Genomic DNA, 11,607 nt, shown 5'->3' on the forward strand with positions numbered 1-11,607 from the left:
ATCGGAGAGCAAAACTGCTCTACAATTAAAAAAAATAGACAACAACTCTGGGAGTGAATGGTAAATGGACTATAAAGCACTTTTCTATTCTATCTGTGCACTCAAAGCACTTTATAAAAGCTGGGATAATTCATAAGTCAGATCATTCTGTATCCAACATTTACACCCTGATGGATGCATCTGTGAGCAGCTTTGGTATCTTTCAAACAAACTGGATCAGCTAGGGACCAAAACACCAAAACTTCCTGAGGTACATCCACCCCAGTGTGACACTAAAATTGCCTTCTGAGGATGTACTTAAAAGTCCTCTGCTGCCACCCTATGGTACAGCTTCAGAAACAAGCCTCAGAGTACTTAAAAGCACTAAACCAGAAGGTCAAGGTTGAATACTTAGTCAACCTATGTACTCATGGCCCCCAAGGCCTAGAATATTGCTGTAAAATTGTAACATGATCGATACAAAAATTAGTTGTTTTTACTAATTTTCACATTAGGTTTGACCTTGACCTGATTTTGACAAAATTAAAACTCAAGCTGTTATTGGTATCTACCACTGTACAAAATTTGAACATGATATCTCAAAATCTGTGCACACCAGACTTCTAACAGACAAATAGACAGACAAACATATGGAACATATAGGGAGGATAAATTCAGGACTTGAATTTGACACAATTTTTTTACTTAATGAAATGATAATGGTAATGGTAAGATATGGTAATATTTTTTTTAAAGATGGAGCACTAAATTTAACACTGTCAATGAAATAGCATTTGTATTTAGAAATATAAAACAATTCCTTCACATAAAATTATGACTAGTAGTGAAACACAAAATGTAAATACAGATAAAGGGATAAATATTTCCTCAAATAATATTGCCAATAATATTTTTTATATGTGAAATAGCAGGAACTGGAAGTGAATAGAAATTAAAATGAAACTCCTTGGCTTCATTTTCCTTTGAGGGTTGAGATTTGTTATATACAGTTCCTTTATAATCACCCAAAAAAAGAAAAAAAGAAAAAAAAATCACCCATTTTAGGTCATCCTGTGGCAAGGGGTTTTATTTACTTTTCATAAAAACAAAGTATAGAAAATTCATTAACATATGCAGTATGCACCACATCAGCAAACAAAATTATTGAAATTAGTGATCCTTATTATTTATTGCATTGTGACAGGTGTGATTTCTGGTAACAGCTCTCTACTTGTGCTACGAGCTTTAAGAGTGAAGAAGGGTTATATGGGAAGAGGTTCTTTGTGTGCAGTCTCATTACCACCTCTCTAAGCCGTGACAAACAATGGACTGCTCTGACTGATATTTCACCAGTAAGCTGCCATGACAGAGATGCCATGTTTGCGCGTGATGCTTTTTCACTCTGCAACACTGGCTGTAATAACCCTTCCAGTCTTGTACTCAGTAAAGCTGTTGACTTATATTGTTTCCCATTCAAGGCACAGACAGATTCCACTGTATTCTCAGGATCAGACTCATCAGAAGTATCATACTCTACAAGGCGAAGCTCTGAAGCCATACCAAACCTTGCAACTGGTGGAATAACATCTGTGGGCTGGACACAGGAGCCAGATTCTACTTTATCTGGCTCTCCTTTACATTTCAATGTTGACGTATCGGCTCCACACTTCTTCTGTTGTGAAAGACGACAGTCTGACACAGTGATACCTTCACATGCTGCAGCGAAGCCCTGCCAATCATCTCGGAGGCATTTCAAGTACTGCACAAAGTACTCCAGAAAGCAGGTTTCAGCTGAGATCAGAAAGTCAAGGAGGATGCTATAGTCAAAGGACATGCTCTGAAGCAGAAGCACAAAGTGACAGTGAGGGTTGAAGCCAGATGCACAGGCCGTCTCCAACACTGCAAGTTCATCCACCCCAGAAACCAGTCTAAAGATGAGAGAAAAATCTGATTAGAACATAGCATGTAAACAGTAAAAGCTTATTTGAATTTGTATGGTAAAGTGAAAGACAGTGACGTATCAGTAAACAGAGACAGAAACACACACATATATTTTAAATCTGAATACTTTTACATGTGTAAAAGTTATCTTTTAGGTATCTTTAAAGATGGTAAAATAACATCAGCCAGGCACCTCTTTACCATGATAGTTTTTTTTTTTAATGTCATGTTGATGGATAAAGACACCTAAATCTGGTATCTGTTTTACCTGTAATGAAGAAATATGTAGAGCAGAGCTTTGGCTGCCTCCATCATGTCATCATCCTGGTCTCCAAACAGCATGCTGATCCAGCAGCAGAGATGAGTGACCTCTCTCTGTTTGAAACTGTACCGTCTCAGGAAGCCCCACAGACTCTGCAGGTATGCATAAACCTCTGTTGCACTCTTCACTTCTGTGTTAAGAAGATAATCATACGCCTAAGTCAAAGCATAAAGGATATAAAGGCTTTAAAGATAATTGGTAAACTTTCTGGGTAAAACCTGGCCTGTTTAGAGAAAGCAATTAAAGGTAAAGACCCTACAATAATACAAAGAAAACTGCAGCAATCAAACAACTTCCTTTGAGCCATTTGGCCACAGTGAATTCTTTTAAAAGGACGAAACCTCCGTCAGAAACGGGCTCAGGGAGAAGCAGCCATCTGCCGCATAACCAGGTGGGGGTGATGGCAGAGAGACAGGACAAAAAACGTTTTATTTATTGATATCTATTGTCCAGCTGGCACTTAGAACTTCTCTCTAATTTATCACACTCAGTTCAGATAAAATAATTATTGTGGATGACTTAAACGTCCATGTAGATGCAGCTTCAACTCTGCATTTAATCTGTTATTAAATGGCTTCTCTCAAAATGTAAAAGAACCCACTCACCACTTTAATCACTCTCTAGATCTTGTTCTGACATATAGCATAGAAACTGAACATTTAACAGTTTTTCCTGAAAACTCTTTTGACTGATCATTTCTTAATAACTTTAGATTTACAATCATTGGCTAGACAACATTTGAAATATCAAATGCTTTTAAAAATAAATATCATTTTCAAAGCATTTGTCATCCATCCGTATGGGCAGAAATCTGTGCCATCAGAAACTGAATTTGAATAAGTTAAATTTGAATCTGAATTGCTCAGATTGAATCTGAATTGTAACTTGAATAAATGCTTTTGGAAACTGAATTTGAATTAGTCTAATTTGAAATTGAATTTATGATTTGAAAATGATCATCACTAAATTGAAATTGAATTTTATATATTGAAAATGAATTCATTTGCTTTGAAACTGCATTTTATCCTTTAAAAATTCAGCTCTCGAATAATTTCAGTTTCACTCTCACCATTCAATTTCAGTTCCAAAATTCAGTTTTTTGGAACTTACATCCGGTTCCGGTTCAAGAGTAAACGAGCGCAGATTAATAGAACTACGTTTTACTAGCGGACCGAAAGTGTTACTGACGGGAATCTACAGCGTCTTGAGCTGAATTAACTACAGTAGGGAAACATGCAAAACAGTGTCCAAACCTTTGTATTTTAGCTTTATTTATGTCTTACACAGCATCCCAACTCTTTAGCTAACTTAATAACTTTAGCTAAAGTGAATAGTTAGTCTAATTCATTAGTGCAGCATTACTGGATCACCTCCGTTTGAAGTGATATGATATGTGACTATCACTGTGTTTAACTATCATAATAATTCTTAGGGTACTGAGTGCATGCTTAATTAGTTGGGTTTTTTTAAACATACTGCTCCATTGCTATGTTTGACAGGCTGAAGTTGTCGGGTCACCTCCTAAATCAACCATCTTTTACAGGTGTTTTGTGCCAGAAATGGAGTGTCCACTGAAGACTGATACTGAATCTCTACGCCTTGCCATTGATCCCTCTTGTGCCTTCATCTAGACAAGAGACATTAACTTAACCACTCTCACATGCTCTGTACCTACATCACCTTCCCTGACAGTCGTAGCTTGGCTCATCTGAGGGTGAAATTATAAGAATGTGTTATTTTGCAAAGTGCTCTCTAGGGTTCCTAAATAAAATATGGCATTGAGGTCATTTCTTTTGAATTAATCCCTTCTTCTGAAATATAAGAACCTCTCCTGGTTTTAATGGCACTTTGGATTTCCTTACTTTCTGTTCCACTCCCAACCCCAAATAGATGCTGACACAGTAACATGGAAGAGGGAAAGAAGTTGGAAAGGACTACTATAAATAAACCTAATGCCTAACAATGAAAAATGTAAAATAAGAACAATAATAATAATAAAGATAAAAGATGAAGTAACAAGTTTTTAGTTTTTTGTTTATTCCAAATGATCATCCAGATGTCTGTGACATGTGATGACAAACACTAGGGATGGGTATCGTTTAGGTTTTATCCGATACCGGTGCCAAACCGGTACTTTTGAAACGGTGCCGGTGCTTAAACGGTGCTCAAACCGGTGCTTAAAGAATGGAGAACACAAACTTTGTCCAAAACCTCTCATGTTTAGCGGTTTTTTGTAAAAAGATAACAATGTTAGCCTTTTCTGCAGCTATAGGGCATATATGGTCTCACTCTTGACTGGAAGTAGTGCTTAAACAATGGAAAAACACAAACTTCCCATATGGAAAAGAAATAGTAAAACTTATACAAGACTTGCAGATAACATGTGGCCTACTTCATATAGTGAATCATTTAAGGCTTATATGATTCACTCATGAAAGTGGCCACTTTCTCATTACTTTCATATATTGTTTTAGTAAGTATCCAAAACATACAAGTTTCATTTATATAATTTTTCAAGGGATCTTATATCTGTTTTCACTCTTGTATGCTTTTCATACAAGTTTCACACAAGACAGATACAAACTTTATAAGATTTTATATATCTTTTACATATGGGTTTGTCCAAAAATCTCTCATGTTTAGCTGTTTTCCACTCTTTCTTTGGTCATTTTAGCCTTTTTGGCTAGGGTGAAGGGAGTATTTGCCATCAAACAAGAAGACAGCCGCATGTAACTACGACGGTGTTTGCTAGTTCACCTTACATGCATTAATGTGATAATGTGGTTAGCGTACTCAACGTTAATTACACACGAACAACATGAAGCTACTCACGCAGAGGAGAACGGCTGCTGCCGCCATCATCATCCGTCATCATTTCTGCTACGCTGACAGGGCTAGGGGCCAGGACTCTACTCTTTTGGGGGATGTTGCTAACTCCAGGTCTGCTAACAGGCACCACACCGCAGTAGATGTGCACGGTGTGAGGTCTTGCAGCAAGCTATCAAACACGGCGCATTTCTCGGCTTTAAAAAAAAACGCTATGCGTCGCCAGGTGTTTCATCAGATTTGAGGTGTTACCTTCTTTGACAGTATCACAGTATCAGCTTAAAGCACTTGTTGCAGGCTGCTGAGTTTGCACCTTTTGCTGTGAAGTACAGCCAGACTTTTGACCGCTTCGCCTTGGGCATTTTTAATCTGTAGCTCTGCTCTAAAAGAACGTACGTACCTGGGCCCGCCTACTATCCTCGGAAACGTAAAATGATTGGCTAGAATTGGCTCAGGAAAAAAACAAAAGAAGCACCGAAATAAAGCACCGAAATGTGCGCTGCTTTTCGGTCTGGTTACTACCGCTTATGTCAGAACCGGTGCCACACCGGTACCCATCCCTAACAAACACCATAATGGAAGGCCTTTGTCATCACATGCTTAAACTCATGTATTTTTGCATATGCTGAACAGGCAGTCAGACATGCTGTAACTGTGGGGTAGAAAACTGCATGAACACCATATGGCAGGGGTCTCAAACTCCAGTCCTCGAGGGCCGCTGTCCTGCAACTTTTCCATGTGTCCCTGTTGCAACACACCTAGTAGGTCATTAGCAAGAGTATAGAACTTGACTGCATGCTGAGTTGGCAATTCAGCCATTTGATTCACGTTACAGCAGCTCATGAGTGAATGAACATGGTGCAATAAAAGTATTTTAGAAGTATATGTTTCCAAATACATATATTTACTTAAATTTACTTGAGTAGGTAGGGTTAGGGGTTGCCACCTCAGCATGCAGTCAAGTTCTATACTCTTGCTAATAACCTACTAATTGTATTCAGGTGTGTTGCACCAGGGACACATGGAAAAGTTGCATGACACCGGCCCTCGAGGACTGGAGTTTGAGACCCCTGTCATACGGAATATGACAGGTGTGGTTGAACTGCATGAAGACGCTGAAGTTTCTCTTCTGGCAGGACAGGAATGTGGCCTTGTCCTGTGAGCCACCGTAAGGATGTACTTGGAGTAGAACTGGACTGTCACCGGCCTCAGGCTCTTCACCTTTTCAAAGACAAAGCAGTCATTTAGATAAAATATTAGATATTGTTTACCTGTAAATGCACAAAGAGAATTTAGAAATGTAATTATTGTCAAGAGTGAAAAAGCACTGATAGTGTAATCTACAGCTGTGGCCAAACGTTTAGAGAATGATTAGTGTTGTTTATTTACAAAGTTTGCTGTTTCAGTGATAGTTGTATATCATATTATATCACTTCAAACAGAGGTGATCCAGTAATGCTGCACTAATGAATTAGACTAACTATTCACTTTAGCTAAAGTTATTAAGTTAGCTAAAGAGTTGGGATGCTGTGTAAGACATAAATAAAGCTAAAATACAAAGGTTTGGACACTGTTTTGCATGTTTCCTTACTGTAGGGGTCTCTGCAAGCATACAGGGCTCTGACAGGGTACAAGATGACAACTTTGGAATTCTACTAGAAACAGTCGATCATATTTGTTTGTCAAAGCTGAATCCAGGGCAAACTAGGCTAAATTAGCGTTTTTAGCTAACAGCTACAATAAGCATAAAAGTTACTGTACGGCTATCAATTGTTAACATGACGCTTGTTCTTATACATGTAATAGATTTATTACCAACCTGAGAGTTTATCCGCTGGTCATTCGACATGACGAATGACTTCTGAAGTCTTAATTCAGCTCAAGACGCTGTAGATTCCCGTCAGTAACACTTTCAGTCCGCTAGTAAAACGTAGTTCTATTAATCTGCGCTCGTTTACTCTTGAACCGGAACCGGATGTAAGTTCCAAAAAACTGAATTTTGGAACTGAAATTGAATTGTAGAACTGAAACTGAATGGTGAGAGTGAAACTGAAATTATTCGAGAGCTGAATTTTTAAAGGATAAAATGCAGTTTCACAGCAAATGAATTCATTTTCAAAAATAAAATTCAATTTCAATTTAGTGATGATCATTTTCAAACCATAAATTCAATTTCAAATTAGACTAATTCAAATTCAGTTTTCAAAAGCATTTATTCAAGTTACAATTCAGATTCAATCTGAGCAATTCAGATTCAAATTTAACTTATTCAAATTCAGTTTCTGATGGCACAGATTTCTGCCCATACATCCGCTCATCCAGACTTTTGTCTTTGATTTGAATGGTCAGGGGGAGAGAACAGACACTGAGGGGAAACATTCAGCATTTTGTTTGTTTTTAATTGTTGTACCACTGAATGTGCTGCTGAGATTTCTGGGTGAGAAAAAAAAAATCCTATGAAGTTATGTCGTTTGCTAACCCAGTACTATCACGGTTATCAAAAAGAAGAGCTTCAAATGATTTGTTTTTAATTTAATTGGTTTAAAGTTCAGCAACACCTTTAATTGTACTCATGCAAAAATTATAGATCATCAAACATGCTGCACACAATCTCAAGTGTATATCTACTGGTGATGTTTTTTTTTATTTTTTATTTTTATTTTTTTATTCTCACCTGATCCTGCAGCTGTTTGGATGCAAAGCTCTATGGACTTGAGAATAATCAGGCTGACAGCTCTCAGCATCACGCAATCCCAGTTCTGAATTTGATCTCCCAGAATGTGCCTGGTTCCTCCAAAGAAAGCGCCAGACTGCATTTGAATACTCAGTAACCAATTGTCAGAAGCTGCTTTTAACACAGTTCGAGCAAGAATGCTCATATCAGAGCTCCAGTTTCCACATGTCATCCATGACGCCACATCCCCTGAAATCCAGTCCTCTCCAGCCTTCTGAAGGATTGCTCTCTTTAGAAGAAGCAGCACTCGCTTTTTAACATAATACTCTGAGGAGGAGCAGATGTTTAGGAGGGCCAACGAGTGAAGGTGGGTTATTCTCTGACTCTTCAAATGGACACCAGCTCCACATACCAAACTAGAAGAAGTCAGCACCTCAAGCAGGTCTAGCAGTAGACATAATGATGTTCCCCAGTGTGTGCTTCTGGTAAAATCCACTAAATGCTGTGACATGTGTTTCTTCTCTTCAGGGAGCAGTTTTGAACATAGAACACTTAGACTGAGGTCAAAACCTGCCAGAAGTGTCATAAGCTCTAATGGAAGAAAAAAAAAAAAAAGTGAGACTAGACAAAATCAACCATCATCCTGTAAGCATCATAGGTTGCTCTTTTCTGCCCATATCTTACCCCAATGAGTTACCCTAGCTAAAGAACAAATGATTTTATTTACAATTTCAATAACAAACTCATCTTTAAATAAATTCATTGAAATGTTCAAAATCTTAAAATGTTCTGGCTGCAGTTTCTACAATTTGATAATTTGCTCATTTTCTGTATTTTTGTTACCATTATAGCCTAGATATCGTGGATTTTGGACTCTTTGAAAATTAAAATTACTAACAGCGTTTACCTCGATGAGCTCCTTTAAGAAGTTTTTTGGAGACTTCAGTCAGTGACCACAAACAGGCATCTAATTCAGCACCAGGCCATGGGTTCTGAAATGCTTGTTCACATTTCCTCTGCCAGACAGGACTGATAACTCCCTAAGAAATTTAAGCATACAAGCGCTTAAATTCAGTTTTAAACTGTCAAATCACAACAACAGTCACTTCAAGGCGCTTAATATTGAAAGGTAAAGACACTAAAATTTTACAGAGAAACCCTAACAGATAACCTCCTATGAGTAAGGACTTGGCAACAGTGGGGAGGAAAAACTCCCTTTCAACCTTCTTTTTAAAAGGGAGTTCCTTTCCACTGTTGTCCAACCCATCAGAACCAGGTCACGGCAGCCATCTGCCATGACCAGTCTGGGCGGGGGACTAGATAAAAGACATGCTGTGGAAGAGAGCCGGAGATGGTGAGTAAAAAAGGGTAAGAGAAGGAGAAACGCTCAGTGCATCTTGAGAGAACCCCAGCAGCCTAAGTCTACTGTTTAGTGCTACTGTGTGGATTCAAGGTCACGCGATTCAGCCGTAGCTATAAGCTTTCAGAAAAAGGAAAGTCTTAAGCCTAATCTTAAAAGTAGAAAGGGTCTCTGTCTCCCAAATCCAAGCTGGGAGCTGGGTCCACAGAAAAGGTGCCTGATACCTGAAAGTTCTGCCTTGCATACTACTTTAAAATATCCCAGTAACCACAAGTAAATCTGCAATCTGAGAGCAAAGTGCTCCATTGGGGTGATATGGTACTATACATCTTCCTGATGACCACAATTGATCATGTGGCTCTTTGTTGTTTCATCCTGGATAGTGCTTCTGACACTCACTAGCACTTGGTCTCCTTCCCTCCGCTCAGCGTACAGTCTCGGAGGGCTAGATTTGGGGTGAAACCCTACATGCATAAGTAAGAAGCTTCGTTGTCTTGATGTCAGTGGATTTGATCTCCTCCTTTGGGAGTAGGTGGCGATTGCCTTGATCTTGTTCTTCCCATTCAGCTACTTCTCAGGACTTGCCTTACTCGCTGGGTTGTTGTAGCTTTCCTAGTAGCCTTTTCATGGTTCCCAATTGGCTATTTTCAGTGTGTTGCCTTCTGATAGACCTTAGAGGACTGCACTAACTACCTTTCCTCTCTTTTTTTACTATTAGGGTTCTGCTCATTTTGTGTAGCTCTATGAATTCCAGGTTCCATGTGTGAGGTTTAGAGTCATAGGCTTTCTCGTAGTAAGTCCAGGTGGTGCACAGGTTGGCCAGTCTGGTCTTAGTCTTGAGTGAATGTTCCAGCTACCAGTTGCTGAAGTTTTGCCCTTCTGGTGTTTCTGCCAATTCCTTTCTGGCCCCGCTCACATATTGAGCCATGTCCCTGTTCATCTTAGTCACTATGATACCTCAAGGCACTTTCACATAGGATGTGTCTTTGCAGCAAAACAGTACTCAACTGTCTTTTTAAATTTAGCATTTTCTGCCCGAGTAAAATATTATTTGAATTTGGATAGGTTCTGTTTAACTGTGCCAGAAAGGTTTGTTGTATATCTTGACTGCTGTTTTTTAAGAAACCTCGTACTTGGGACTTGTAGTGACTTCATAATGAATTTGCTCACCTGTGTTTGTGCCTGACATGTGTGCCCCGTGGGGTTTAATTATTATTGCATCTGAGTTAAAATATTGTAAGCCCTTATAATTTGCTCAGCTGTGCAAACAACTTAATTTCAGTTTTGGTTATTTACTCTTGCCTCATGTAAGCAGCAAGGTCTGGTAGTTTTATTGTGACAAGACACTTTTATATCTTAGAGCTTACCCTCTGTCGCCACCACAGTTCAGCACCCCAAACTTCAATGCCCTTCAGTAGGGCATCCCAGGTTGGTCAGTTTAAGGCTGTCCTTTGAACCACACAATACATTTCTCTGGATTCACTGAGTTTAGAAATTGAGCTTCATTCGTAAATTGGTGAATAACGTGCACTCTCCATTGTTGCTTTTGAAAAACAGTCTCTTGTTTTGTTCAGCAGAAACATCTAGACCCTTCTGGTGTCTCCTTTTACATTACTTTAAAACTTTGCTTTTTTCACCATTCTTAACATTATACACAATGAACAGTGTTACATATTTTTTAATAGTATGTGATTTACAGTAGGCTAAAGCGTTTCAGTCAACTCAGAGACGGAAAAAAAAAACGTTGCTGAAAACGAATCTCCAAAGAATGACTACTTACAGATTTGCAGATAAGGTAAAAAACACACTTTGATGCTGTCTTTGCAGCCAGATGTGAGATAATGTGGTCCTCGGCTTGGAACCGGTTTACCTATGGAAAAGGTAATTAAATCAATTATTAAGATAACTTTACGTCTTTACTCCCATGACCAGTGGTAGCACTTACAAGGTGCGTGATGAGATCCATGTCTTCAAGCAATACTTTTAGGACCTCCGCATAATAAAACTTAATGTCTGGATGCAGCCCCTGAGACGTCAGATTGGAAGAAACCCTCTCGAGGAAAGACATGCACATGCAGGTCAGCTCCGCATTCTTTTCACCGCAGTACTCTGAGGGGGAACCTTGTCTGTCTTTACCGTGGACAGGTCCACATAATCCCGAATATATTACGCTCGCTACATCGGCAGCATTTTGGGGGGGGTACGATCCCGCAAGAAAGCATCTGTACGCTTCTGTCAAACAGTTAAAAAGCTCTGTCATTATGGACAGGTCTTCGTCTTTACAACTCATATTACCCTCCATTGCGCTGCTACTTCCGCGTGGATCTCCCATGTGATATACACGGAAGCAGCCCTACAAAATACGTGAAGCATTACCAAAATAAAATAAAAAAGTCTAATAAATGAAAATAGAACTTTATATTGTTGTTGTTGTTTTTACATTGTGGGAAATATATAATAGTGAATATAATAATAGCACTTTAATTACTTTAATGACCATGGATT

The 11,607-nt window shown here is 38.8% G+C and overlaps 1 protein-coding gene across 1 annotated transcript; it reads right to left on the minus strand.

The window, feature by feature from the left end:
* Positions 1 to 1,038: 1,038 nt before the first annotated feature.
* Positions 1,039 to 11,445, minus strand: lins1 (lines homolog 1). The gene is made up of 6 exons (XM_031739573.2): positions 11,048 to 11,445; positions 10,883 to 10,972; positions 8,650 to 8,782; positions 7,743 to 8,333; positions 2,189 to 2,372; positions 1,039 to 1,907 (listed from the first exon to the last, which is right to left on the minus strand). Exons 1-6 carry the CDS (start codon positions 11,432 to 11,434, stop codon positions 1,163 to 1,165), a joined length of 2,130 nt encoding a protein of 709 aa, XP_031595433.2. The 5' UTR covers positions 11,435 to 11,445; the 3' UTR covers positions 1,039 to 1,162.
* Positions 11,446 to 11,607: the final 162 nt, after the last annotated feature.

Source organism: Oreochromis aureus, linkage group 1 (assembly GCF_013358895.1).
Source record: "Oreochromis aureus strain Israel breed Guangdong linkage group 1, ZZ_aureus, whole genome shotgun sequence".
NCBI classification, from domain to species: domain Eukaryota; kingdom Metazoa; phylum Chordata; class Actinopteri; order Cichliformes; family Cichlidae; genus Oreochromis; species Oreochromis aureus.